This window comes from Oncorhynchus gorbuscha, unplaced genomic scaffold, assembly GCF_021184085.1.
Source record: "Oncorhynchus gorbuscha isolate QuinsamMale2020 ecotype Even-year unplaced genomic scaffold, OgorEven_v1.0 Un_scaffold_1159, whole genome shotgun sequence".
Lineage (NCBI taxonomy): Eukaryota > Metazoa > Chordata > Actinopteri > Salmoniformes > Salmonidae > Oncorhynchus > Oncorhynchus gorbuscha.
Genome location: NW_025746024.1, coordinates 87,501 through 102,390, shown reverse-complemented (window position 1 = coordinate 102,390; position 14,890 = coordinate 87,501). Strand labels below are relative to the sequence as shown.

The following is a 14,890-nucleotide window of genomic DNA, read 5'->3' as shown; positions in this document are numbered from 1 at the left end:
CACACTGTTACAATGGTCAGGACAACACACTGTTACAATGGTCAGGACAACACACTGTTACAATGGTCAGGACAACACACTGTACTACAGACACACTGTTACAATGGTCAGGACAACACACTGTTACAATGGTCAGGACAACACACTGTTACAATGGTCAGGACAACACACTGTTACAATGGTCAGGACAACACACTGTTACAATGGTCAGGACAACACACTGTTACAATGGTCAGGACAACACACTGTTACAATGGTCAGGACAACACACTGTTACAATGGTCAGGACAACACACTGTTACAATGGTCAGGACAGACACACTGTTACAATGGTCAGGACAACACACTGTTACAATGGTCAGGACAACACACTGTTACAATGGTCAGGACAACACACTGTTACAATGGTCAGGACAACACACTGTTACAATGGTCAGGACAACACACTGTACTACAGACACACTGTTACAATGGTCAGGACAACACACTGTTACAATGGTCAGGACAACACACTGTTACAATGGTCAGGACAACACACTGTACTACAGACACACTGTTACAATGGTCAGGACAACACACTGTTACAATGGTCAGGACAACACACTGGACTACAGACACACTGTTACAATGGTCAGGACAACACACTGTTACAATGGTCAGGACAACACACTGTTACAATGGTCAGGACAACACACTGTTACAATGGTCAGGACAACACACTGTTACAATGGTCAGACAACACACTGTTACAATGGTCAGGACAACACACTGTTACAATGGTCAGGACAACACACTGTTGTTACAATGGTCAGGACAACACACTGTTACTACAGACACACTGTTACAATGGTCAGGACAACACACTGGACTACAGACACACTGTTACAATGGTCAGGACAACACACTGTACTACAGACACACTGTTACAATGGTCAGGACAACACACTGTTACAATGGTCAGGACAACACACTGTTACAATGGTCAGGACAACACACTGTTACAATGGTCAGGACAACACACTGTTACAATGGTCAGGACAACACACTGTTACAATGGTCAGGACAACACACTGTTACAATGGTCAGGACAACACACTGTTACAATGGTCAGGACAACACACTGGACTACAGACACACTGTTGCAATGGTCAGGACAACACACTGTTTCAATGGTCAGGACAACACACTGGACTACAGACACACTGTTACAATGGTCAGGACAACACACTGTTACAATGGTCAGGACAACACACTGTTACAATGGTCAGGACAACACACTGTTACAATGGTCAGGACAACACACTGGACTACAGACACACTGTTACAATGGTCAGGACAACACACTGTTACAATGGTCAGGACAACACACTGTTACAATGGTCAGGACAACACACTGTTACAATGGTCAGGACAACACACTGTTACAATGGTCAGGACAACACACTGTTACAATGGTCAGGACAACACACTGTTACAATGGTCAGGACAACACACTGTTACAATGGTCAGGACAACACACTGTTACAATGGTCAGGACAACACACTGTTACAATGGTCAGGACAACACACTGGACTACAGACACACTGTTACAATGGTCAGGACAACACACTGTTACAATGGTCAGGACAACACACTGTTACTACAGACACACTGTTACAATGGTCAGGACAACACACTGTTACAATGGTCAGGACAACACACTGTTACAATGGTCAGGACAACACACTGTTACAATGGTCAGGACAACACACTGGACTACAGACACACTGTTACAATGGTCAGGACAACACACTGTTACAATGGTCAGGACAACACACTGTTACAATGGTCAGGACAACACACTGGACTACAGACACACTGTTACAATGGTCAGGACAACACACTGTTACAATGGTCAGGACAACACACTGTTACAATGGTCAGGACAACACACTGTTACAATGGACTACAGACACACTGTTACAATGGTCAGGACAACACACTGTTACTACAGACACACTGTTACAATGGTCAGGACAACACACTGTTACAATGGTCAGGACAACACACTGTTACAATGGTCAGGACAACACACTGGACTACAGACACACTGTTACAATGGTCAGGACAACACACTGTTACAATGGTCAGGACAACACACTGTTACAATGGTCAGGACAACACACTGTTACAATGGTCAGGACAACACACTGTTACAATGGTCAGGACAACACACTGTACTACAGACACACTGTTACAATGGTCAGGACAACACACTGTTACAATGGTCAGGACAACACACTGGGTCACTGTACAGACACACTGTTACAATGGTCAGGACAACACACTGTTACAATGGTCAGGACAACACACTGTTACAATGGTCAGGACAACACACTGTTACAATGGTCAGGACAACACACTGTTACAATGGTCAGGACAACACACTGTTACAATGGTCAGGACAACACACTGGACTACAGACACACTGTTACAATGGTCAGGACAACACACTGTTACTACAGACACACTGTTACAATGGTCAGGACAACACACTGGACTGTTACAGACACACTGTTACAATGGTCAGGACAACACACTGTTACAATGGTCAGGACAACACACTGTTACAATGGTCAGGACAACACACTGTTACAATGGTCAGGACAACACACTGTTACAATGGTCAGGACAACACACTGTTACTATGGTCAGACAACACTGTTACAATGGTCAGGACAACACACTGTTACAATGGTCAGGACAACACACTGGACTACAGACACACTGTTACAATGGTCAGGACAACACACTGTTACAATGGTCAGGACAACACACTGTTACAATGGTCAGGACAACACACTGTTACAATGGTCAGGACAACACACTGTTACAATGGTCAGGACAACACACTGGACTACAGACACACTGTTACAATGGTCAGGACAACACACTGTTACAATGGTCAGGACAACACACTGTTACAATGGTCAGGACAACACACTGTTACAATGGTCAGGACAACACACTGTTACAATGGTCAGGACAACACACTGGACTACAGACACACTGTTACAATGGTCAGGACAACACACTGTTACAATGGTCAGGACAACACACTGTTACAATGGTCAGGACAACACACTGTACTACAGACACACTGTTACAATGGTCAGGACAACACACTGTTACAATGGTCAGGACAACACACTGTACAATGGTCAGACACACTGTTACAATGGTCAGGACAACACACTGTTACAATGGTCAGGACAACACACTGTTACAATGGTCAGGACAACACACTGTTACAATGGTCAGGACAACACACTGTTACAATGGTCAGGACAACACACTGGACTACAGACACACTGTTACAATGGTCAGGACAACACACTGGACTACAGACACACTGTTACAATGGTCAGGGCAACACACTGGACTACAGACACACTGTTACAATGGTCAGGACAACACACTGGACTACAGACACACAGACACACTGTTACAATGGTCAGGACAACACACTGTACTACAGACACACTGTTACAATGGTCAGGACAACACACTGTTACAATGGTCAGGACAACACACTGTTACAATGGTCAGGACAACACACTGTTACAATGGTCAGGACAACACACTGTTACAATGGTCAGGACAACACACTGTTACAATGGTCAGGACAACACACTGTTACAATGGTCAGGACAACACACTGTTACAATGGTCAGGACAACACACTGGACTACAGACACACTGTTACAATGGTCAGGACAACACACTGTTTCAATGGTCAGGACAACACACTGGACTACAGACACACTGTTACAATGGTCAGGACAACACACTGTTACAATGGTCAGGACAACACACTGTTACAATGGTCAGGACAACACACTGTTACAATGGTCAGGACAACACACTGGACTACAGACACACTGTTACAATGGTCAGGACAACACACTGTTACAATGGTCAGGACAACACACTGTTACAATGGTCAGGACAACACACTGTTACAATGGTCAGGACAACACACTGTTACAATGGTCAGGACAACACACTGTTACAATGGTCAGGACAACACACTGTTACAATGGTCAGGACAACACACTGTTACAATGGTCAGGACAACACACTGTTACAATGGTCAGGACAACACACTGTTACAATGGTCAGGACAACACACTGGACTACAGACACACTGTTACAATGGTCAGGACAACACACTGTTACAATGGTCAGGACAACACACAATGGTCAGGACAACACACTGACAGACACACTGTTACAATGGTCAGGACAACACACTGTTACAATGGTCAGGACAACACACTGTTACAATGGTCAGGACAACACACTGTTACAATGGTCAGGACAACACACTGGACTACAGACACACTGTTACAATGGTCAGGACAACACACTGTTACAATGGTCAGGACAACACACTGTTACAATGGTCAGGACAACACACTGGACTACAGACACACTGTTACAATGGTCAGGACAACACACTGTTACAATGGTCAGGACAACACACTGTTACAATGGTCAGGACAACACACTGGACTACAGACACACTGTTACAATGGTCAGGACAACACACTGGACTACAGACACACTGTTACAATGGTCAGGACAACACACTGTTACAATGGTCAGGACAACACACTGTTACAATGGTCAGGACAACACACTGGACTACAGACACACTGTTACAATGGTCAGGACAACACACTGTTACAATGGTCAGGACAACACACTGTTACAATGGTCAGGACAACACACTGTTACAATGGTCAGGACAACACACTGTTACAATGGTCAGGACAACACACTGGTCTACAACACACTGTTACAATGGTCAGGACAACACACTGTTACAATGGTCAGGACAACACACTGGACTACAGACACACTGTTACAATGGTCAGGACAACACACTGTTACAATGGTCAGGACAACACACTGTTACAATGGTCAGGACAACACACTGTTACAATGGTCAGGACAACACACTGTTACAATGGTCAGGACAACACACTGTTACAATGGTCAGGACAACACACTGGACTACAGACACACTGTTACAATGGTCAGGACAACACACTGGACAATACAGACACACTGTTACAATGGTCAGGACAACACACTGTTACAATGGTCAGGACAACATTACATCATTTACAATGGTCAGCAGACGCTCTTATCCAGAGCACACAAATGTTACAATGGACATCCAGTGGAACAGTCACTTTACAATGGTCAGTGCAACAAATGTTACAATGGTCAGAAGGATTACTTACATCCTAAGTATTCCTTAAAGACACAGGTGTCTCCAATGGTCATTGACAACACACTGTCCTGGCGTACGTGGTCAGGGAGTTTGTTCCACCACTGGGGGCAGACACACTGTTACAATGGTCAGAGACAACACACTGTACTTCCTCAGTGGTAGGACAACAGGACACACTTACAATGCCAGAGGTGGAATGGTCAGCAGTGCACTTGTTTGGGTGTAACACACTGGCCTGATTAGAGCCTGGAGGTTACTGAGGTCAGGACAACACACTGTGTGCAAGCACCATGGTCTTGTAACATGCACTTACAATGGTCCAGGGACAACACACTGTTACAATGGTCAGGACAACAACTGGGACAATGGTCAGGAACACCAGACGGGCTGGTCGGCAACACACTGTTACAATGGTTGTAGGGGTATAACTGTTACAATGGTCAGGGAGCCCAGCAAACAGCTGTTACAATGGTCAGACAATGACACTGGATTAGGACCTGCTCCGTTCAATGTGTGAGGCAACACACTGTTACAATGGTAGAGCATGACAATACACCTGGCTTCATTATACTACAATGGTCAGTACAATACACTGTTACCTGGCTTCATTATACATTACATTTTTACATTACATTACATTACAATGTAGCTCAGTTGGTAGACATGGTGTTACAATGGTCAACAACCACTGTTAGTGGTTCGATCCACTGTTACAATGGTCAGACCACCCATATGTAGAATGTATGCACACATGACTGTACAATGGTTTGGACAACACACTGTTAAATGGTCAGGATTATTATTTTAGTCATTTACAATGGTCTTATCCACAACACACTGTTACAAATGGTCAGGCATTCACCTTATGACATCAGTGGAACAGCCACTACGGCCGCATCTCAATGGTCTTACCTGGCTTACAATGGTCAGGACAATCCTCTTACCTGGCTTCATTAATGGTCAGTATCAACAATACTCTTACCTGTTACACTGTTACAATGTTACAATGGTTACACTGTTACAATGGTCAGGACAACACACTGGACACAGACACACTGTTACAATGGTCAGGACAACACACTGTTACAATGGTCAGGACAACACACTGGACTACAGACACACTGTTACAATGGTCAGGACAACACACTGTACTACAGACACACTGTTACAATGGTCAGGACAACACACTGTTACAATGGTCAGGACAACACACTGTACTACAGACACACTGTTACAATGGTCAGGACAACACACTGTTACAATGGTCAGGACAACACACTGTTACAATGGTCAGGACAACACACTGTTACAATGGTCAGGACAACACACTGTACAGACACACTGTTACAATGGTCACAGACACACACACTGTTACAATGGTCAGGACAACACACTGTTACAATGGTCAGGACAACACACTGTTACAATGGTCAGGACAACACACTGTTACTGGTCACAACACACTGTTACAATGGTCAGGACAACACACTGTTACAATGGTCAGGACAACACAATGGTCAGACAACACACTTACAATGGTCAGGACAACACACTGTTACAATGGTCAGGACAACACACTGGACTACAGACACACTGTTACAATGGTCAGGACAACACACTGGACTACAGACACACTGTTACAATGGTCAGGACAACACACTGGACTACAGACACACTGTTACAATGGTCAGGACAACACACTGGACTACAGACACACTGTTACAATGGTCAGGACAACACACTGTTACAATGGTCAGGACAACACACTGGACTACAGACACACTGTTACAATGGTCAGGACAACACACTGTTACAATGGTCAGGACAACACACTGGACTACAGACACACTGTTACAATGGTCAGGACAACACACTGGACTACAGACACACTGTTACAATGGTCAGGACAACACACTGTTACAATGGTCAGGACAACACACTGTTACAATGGTCAGGACAACACACTGTTACAATGGTCAGGACAACACACTGTTACAATGGTCAGGACAACACACTGGACTACAGACACACTGTTACAATGGTCAGGACAACACACTGGACTACAGACACACTGTTACAATGGTCAGGACAACACACTGTTACAATGGTCAGGACAACACACTGGACTACAGACACACTGTTACAATGGTCAGGACAACACACTGTTACAATGGTCAGGACAACACACTGGACTACAGACACACTGTTACAATGGTCAGGACAACACACTGTTACAATGGTCAGGACAACACACTGGACTACAGACACACTGTTACAATGGTCAGGACAACACACTGTTACAATGGTCAGGACAACACACTGTTACAATGGTCAGGACAACACACTGTTACAATGGTCAGGACAACACACTGTTACAATGGTCAGGACAACACACTGGACTACAGACACACTGTTACAATGGTCAGGACAACACACTGTTACAATGGTCAGGACAACACACTGGACTACAGACACACTGTTACAATGGTCAGGACAACACACTGTTACAATGGTCAGGACAACACACTGTTACAATGGTCAGGACAACACACTGTTACAATGGTCAGGACAACACACTGGACTACAGACACACTGTTACAATGGTCAGGACAACACACTGTACTACAGACACACTGTTACAATGGTCAGGACAACACACTGGACTACAGACACACTGTTACAATGGTCAGGACAACACACTGGACTACAGACACACTGTTACAATGGTCAGGACAACACACTGTTACAATGGTCAGGACAACACACTGGACTACAGACACACTGTTACAATGGTCAGGACAACACACTGTTACAATGGTCAGGACAACACACTGGACTACAGACACACTGTTACAATGGTCAGGACAACACACTGGACTACAGACACACTGTTACAATGGTCAGGACAACACACTGTTACAATGGTCAGGACAACACACTGTTACAATGGTCAGGACAACACACTGTTACAATGGTCAGGACAACACACTGTTACAATGGTCAGGACAACACACTGGACTACAGACACACTGTTACAATGGTCAGGACAACACACTGGACTACAGACACACTGTTACAATGGTCAGGACAACACACTGTTACAATGGTCAGGACAACACACTGGACTACAGACACACTGTTACAATGGTCAGGACAACACACTGTTACAATGGTCAGGACAACACACTGGACTACAGACACACTGTTACAATGGTCAGGACAACACACTGTTACAATGGTCAGGACAACACACTGGACTACAGACACACTGTTACAATGGTCAGGACAACACACTGTTACAATGGTCAGGACAACACACTGTTACAATGGTCAGGACAATGGTCAGGACACACACTGTTACAATGGTCAGGACAACACACTGGACTACAGACACACTGTTACAATGGTCAGGACAACACACTGTTACAATGGTCAGGACAACACACTGGACTACAGACACACTGTTACAATGGTCAGGACAACACACTGTTACAATGGTCAGGACAACTCACTGTTACAATGGTCAGGACAACACACTGTTACAATGGTCAGGACAACACACTGTACTACAGACACACTGTTACAATGGTCAGGACAACACACTGTTACAATGGTCAGGACAACACACTGGACTACAGACACACTGTTACAATGGTCAGGACAACACACTGTTACAATGGTCAGGACAACACACTGTTACAATGGTCAGGACAACACACTGTTACAATGGTCAGGACAACACACTGGACTACAGACACACTGTTACAATGGTCAGGACAACACACTGTTACAATGGTCAGGACAACACACTGTTACAATGGTCAGGACAACACACTGTTACAATGGTCAGGACAACACACTGTTACAATGGTCAGGACAACACACTGTTACAATGGTCAGGACAACACACTGTTACAATGGTCAGGACAACACACTGTACTACAAATACTGTTACTATAAATGGTTCTGAATGTATATGAAGGGTTATGAATGTATATGAAGGGTTATGAATGTATATGAAGGGTTCTGAATGTATATGAAGGGTTCTGAAGGGTTCTGAATGTCTATGAAGGGTTCTGAATGTCTATGAAGGGTTCAATGTCTATGAAGGGTTACAATGTCATGAAGGGTTATGAATGTCTATGAAGGGTTACAATGTATATGAAGGGTTCTGAATGTATATGAAGGGTTCTGAAGGGTTCACTGTTACAATGAAATGTCTGAAGGGTTATGAAGGGTTCTGAATGTCTATGAAGGGTTCTGAATGTATATGAAGGGTTATGAATGTCTATGAAGGGTTCTGAATGTCTATGAAGGGTTCTGAATGTCTATGAAGGGTTCTGAATGTCTATGAAGGGTTCTGAATGTCTATGAAGGGTTCTGAATGTCTATGAAGGGTTCTGAATGTATATGAAGGGTTCTGAAGGGTTCTGAATGTCTATGAAGGGTTCTGAATGTCTATGAAGGGTTCTGAATGTATATGAAGGGTTATGAATGTCTATGAACGGTTCTGAATGTTATGAAGGGTTATGAATGTATATGAAGGGTTATGCATGTCAATCAAGGGAACTGAATGTCTTTGAATGGTTCTGCTAGACTTATGAAGGGTTTTGAAAGTCTATGAGGGTTCATGAATTTCTATGAAAGGTTCTGAATGTCCCCCATATTTTTAGGTGTGTCCTTCCTGTGTCCACTGCACTCATGGACCACTGGGGAGGTCCTGGCCAGAGACATCTTACAGCACATGTGAGTGTGTGGTACCTGCTACAGACATGTTACAGAGATCTGTGTGTGGCTTTTTTCAAATGGCTAGTTAGTTAGTGGTGTCCTGCTGCCATTCACCTGCTCTGAGATCAAGGGGTTGGTTAGTGTCCTGCTACCATTCACCTGCTCTGAGATCAAGGGGTTGGTTAGTTAGTGGTGTCCTGCTACCATTCACCTGCTCTGAGATCAAGGGGTTAGTTAGTGTCCTGCTACCATTCACCTGCTCTGAGATCAAGGGGTTGGTTAGTTAGTGTCCTGCTACCATTCACCTGCTCTGAGATCAAGGGGTTGGTTAGTTAGTGTCCTGCTACCATTCACCTGCTCTGAGATCAAGGGGTTGGTTAGTTAGTGGTGTCCTGCTACCATTCACCTGCTCTGAGATCAAGGGGTTGGTTAGTTAGTGTCCTGCTACCATTCACCTGCTCTGAGATCAAGGGGTTGGTTAGTTAGTTAGTGTCCTGCTACCATTCACCTGCTCTGAGATCAAGGGGTTGGTTAGTTAGTGTCCTGCTACCATTCACCTGCTCTGAGATCAAGGGGTTGGTTAGTTAGTGTCCTGCTACCATTCACCTGCTCTGAGATCAAGGGGTTGGTTAGTTAGTGGTGTCCTGCTACCATTCACCTGCTCTGAGATCAAGGGGTTGGTTAGTTAGTCCTGCTACCATTCACCTGCTCTGAGATCAAGGGGTTGGTTAGTTAGTGTCCTGCTACCATTCACCTGCTCTGAGATCAAGGGGTTGGTTAGTTAGTGTCCTGCTACCATTCACCTGCTCTGAGATCAAGGGGTTGGTTAGTGGTGTCCTGCTACCATTCACCTGCTCTGAGATCAAGGGGTTGGTTAGTTAGTGTCCTGCTACCATTCACCTGCTCTGAGATCAAGGGGTTGGTTAGTTAGTGGTGTCCTGCTACCATTCACCTGCTCTGAGATCAAGGGGTTAGTTAGTTAGTGTCCTGCTACCATTCACCTGCTCTGAGATCAAGGGGTTGGTTAGTTAGTGGTGTCCTGCTACCATTCACCTGCTCTGAGATCAAGGGGTTGGTTAGTTAGTGTCCTGCTACCATTCACCTGCTCTGAGATCAAGGGGTTGGTTAGTTAGTGTCCTGCTACCATTCACCTGCTCTGAGATCAAGGGGTTGGTTAGTTAGTTAGTGTCCTGCTACCATTCACCTGCTCTGAGATCAAGGGGTTGGTTAGTTAGTGTCCTGCTACCATTCACCTGCTCTGAGATCAAGGGGTTGGTTAGTTAGTGTCCTGCTACCATTCACCTGCTCTGAGATCAAGGGGTTGGTTAGTTAGTGGTGTCCTGCTACCATTCACCTGCTCTGAGATCAAGGGGTTGGTTAGTTAGTGGTGTCCTGCTACCATTCACCTGCTCTGAGATCAAGGGGTTGGTTAGTTAGTGTCCTGCTACCATTCACCTGCTCTGAGATCAAGGGGTTGGTTAGTTAGTGTCCTGCTACCATTCACCTGCTCTGAGATCAAGGGGTTGGTTAGTTAGTGTCCTGCTACCATTCACCTGCTCTGAGATCAAGGGGTTGGTTAGTTGTAGTAGTAGTGTCCTGCTACCATTCACCTGCTCTGAGATCAAGGGGTTAGTTAGTGGTGTCCTGCTACTTCACCTGCTCTGAGATCAAGGGGTTGGTTAGTTAGTGGTGTCCTGCTACCATTCACCTGCTCTGAGATCAAGGGGTTGGTTAGTTAGTGTCCTGCTACCATTCACCTGCTCTGAGATCAAGGGGTTGGTTTCACCTGCTCTAGATCAAGGGGTTGGTTAGTCCTGCTACCATTCACCTGCTCTGAGATCAAGGGGTTGGTTAGTTAGTGTCCTGCTACCATTCACCTGCTCTGAGATCAAGGGTCTCTCTGTCTTCTGTCTGTCCTGCTACCATTCACCTGCTCTGAGATCAAGGGGTTGGTTAGTTGTGTCCTGCTACCATTCACCTGCTCTGAGATCAAGGGGTTGGTTAGTTAGTGTCCTAGTCTAGTTAGTGTCCTGCTCTCACCTGCTCTGAGATCAAGGGGTTGGTTAGTTAGTGGTGTCCTGCTCTGTATCCATTCACCTGCTCTGAGATCAAGGGGTTAGTTAGTGGTGTCCTGCTACCATTCACCTGCTCTGAGATCAAGTGGTGTGTCTGAGTTAGTGGGCCTGCTGGTCTTCACCTGCTCTGGAGATCAAGTGGGTGGAGCTGGAGGTGACTGTGTTTGACCATTCACCTGACCTGGAGATCCAGCTGGTTAAACAGAAGAACTGTCTTCATCATATCAGCCTGCTCTGAGATCAGGACTGACACTAGCATGTAGTGTCCACTACCATTCACCTGCTCTGAGATCAAGGGGTTGGTTACTACACTACCTGCTACCATTCACCTGCTCTGAGATCAAGACACTAACACTTACTGTCCTGCTACCATTCACCTGCTCTGAGATCAACACTACACTACACTACACTACACTATTCACTAACACTAACACTATACACTGACACTAAGGGGTTACACTACACTACACTACACTACCATTCACCTGCTCTGAGATCACTTGGTTACACTGTCCTGCTACCATTAACACTGCACTAGATCACTTAGTTAGTACACTCCTGCTACCATTCACCTGCTCTGAGATCAAGGGGTTAACACTACACTTACTTAGTGTCCTGCTACCATTCACCTGCTCTGAGATCACTAGGGGTTGGTTAGTTACTGTCCTGCACTACACATTCACCTGCACTGAGATCACTACACTAACACTAACACTACACTACCTGCACCATTCACCTGCTCTGAGATCAAGGGGTTACACTAGTTAGTGTCCTGCTACCATTCACCTGCTCTGAGATAACACTACAGACACTGTCCTGCTACCATTCACCTGCTCTGAGATCAAGGGGTTACTTAGTTAGTGGTGTCCTGCTACCATTCACCTGCTCTGAGATCTAGTTACTACACTACACTAACTAACACTACACTGCACTAGACTCAAGGGGTTAGTTAGTTACTGTCCTGCTACCATTCACCTGCTCTGAGATCAAGGGGTTGGTTAGTTAGTGTCCTGCTACCATTCACCTGCTCTGAGATCAAGGGGTTGGTTAGTTACTGTCCTGCTAACATTCACCTGCTCTGAGATCAAGGGGTTGGTTAGTTAGTGTGTCCTGCTAACATTCACCTGCTCTGAGATCAAGGGGTTGGTTAGTTAGTGGTGTCCTGCTACCATTCACCTGCTCTGAGATCAAGGGGTTGGTTAGTTACTACACTCCTGCTACCATTCACCTGCTCTGAGATCAAGGGGTTGGTTAGTTAGTGTGTCCTGCTACCATTCACCTGCTCTGAGATCAAGGGGTACACTAGTTAGTTAGTGTCCTGCTACCATTCACCTGCTCTGAGATCAAGGGGTTGGTTAGTTAACACTACCTACACTACACATTCACTACACTGAGATCAAGGGGTACAGTTAGTGGTGTCCTGCACCATTCCACACTGCTCTGAGATCACAGGGGTTAGTTAGTGTACCTGCTAACATTCACCTGCTCTGAGATCAAGGGGTTGGTTAGTTAGTGGTGTCCTGCTACCATTCACACTGCTCTGAGATCACTAGGGGTTGGTTAGTTAGTGGTGTCCTGCTACCATTCACCTGCTCTGAGATCAAGGGGTTGGTTAGTTAGTGTACCTGCTAACATTCACCTGCTCTGAGATCAAGGGGTTGGTTAGTTAGTGTCCTGCTACCATTCACCTGCACTACACTACACTGCTACCTTCACACTCTGAGATCAAGGGGTTGGTTAGTTACTGTCCTGCTACCATTCACCTGCTCTGAGATCAAGGGGTTGGTTAGTTAGTGTACCTGCTACCATTCACCACTCTGAGATCAAGGGGTTGGTTAGTTAGTGTGTCCTGCTACCATTCACCTGCTCTGAGATCAAGGGGTTGGTTACCTACACTAGTGGTGTCCTGCACTACACTTCACTGCTCTGAGATCAAGGGGTACACTACATTCACCTAGATCACTAGTGGTGTCCTGCTACCATTCACCTGCTCTGAGATCAAGGGGTTGGTTAGTTAGTGTCCTGCTACCATTCACCTGCTCTGAGATCAAGGGGTTGGTTAGTTAGTGGTCCTGCTACCATTCACCTGCTCTGAGATCAAGGGGTTGGTTAGTTAGTGTCCTGCTACCATTCACCTGCACTGAGATCACTAGGGGTTGGTTACACTACACTGCTACCATTCACCTGCTCTGAGATCAAGGGGTTGGTTAGTGGTGTCCTGCTACCATTCACCTGCTCTGAGATCACTTGGTTAGTGGTGTACACTACCATTCACCTGCTCTGAGATCAAGGGGTTGGTTACACTACACTACACTGCACTACATTCACCTGCTCTGAGATCAAGGGGTTGGTTAGTTACACTACACTAACACTTGTTAGTGTCTGCTACACTACATTAACACTACACTCACTCACTGTCTCTCACTGCACTCACTCACTCTCTACACTCTCACTGTCTCGACACTACTTAACACTACACTACTCTCACTACACTACACTCTCTACTCACTACAATACACTACTCTACTCTCAATACTCTCACTACACTACACTACACTAACACTACACTACACTACAGTGGTGTGTCTGAGGGTGGCTACACTGGTCTGTGTTGCTACACTAACTACACTCCCAGTGGGTGGAGCTGGAGGGCTGACTACACTGTTTGACACTAACTACACTAACACTGGAGTTGCCACTGACACTCAAACAGAAGAACTACACTCACTCACTATCACCTGAGGACTCCACACTCAGGACTGACACTACATGTACACTACACTACACTACACTACACTACACTAA

General features: G+C 45.4%; 1 protein-coding gene across 1 annotated transcript in view; it reads left to right on the top strand.

Annotated features, from left to right (window-relative positions):
* Positions 1–14,890, top strand: part of LOC124021679 (unconventional myosin-XV-like) — a gene marked incomplete at its 3' end in the record, with an annotated part of 187,428 nt that overhangs the window by 85,057 nt on the left and 87,481 nt on the right. The window contains 1 exon segment of the mRNA XM_046336788.1: positions 9,956–10,028. Coding sequence (XP_046192744.1) covers positions 9,956–10,028 — 73 coding nt within the window.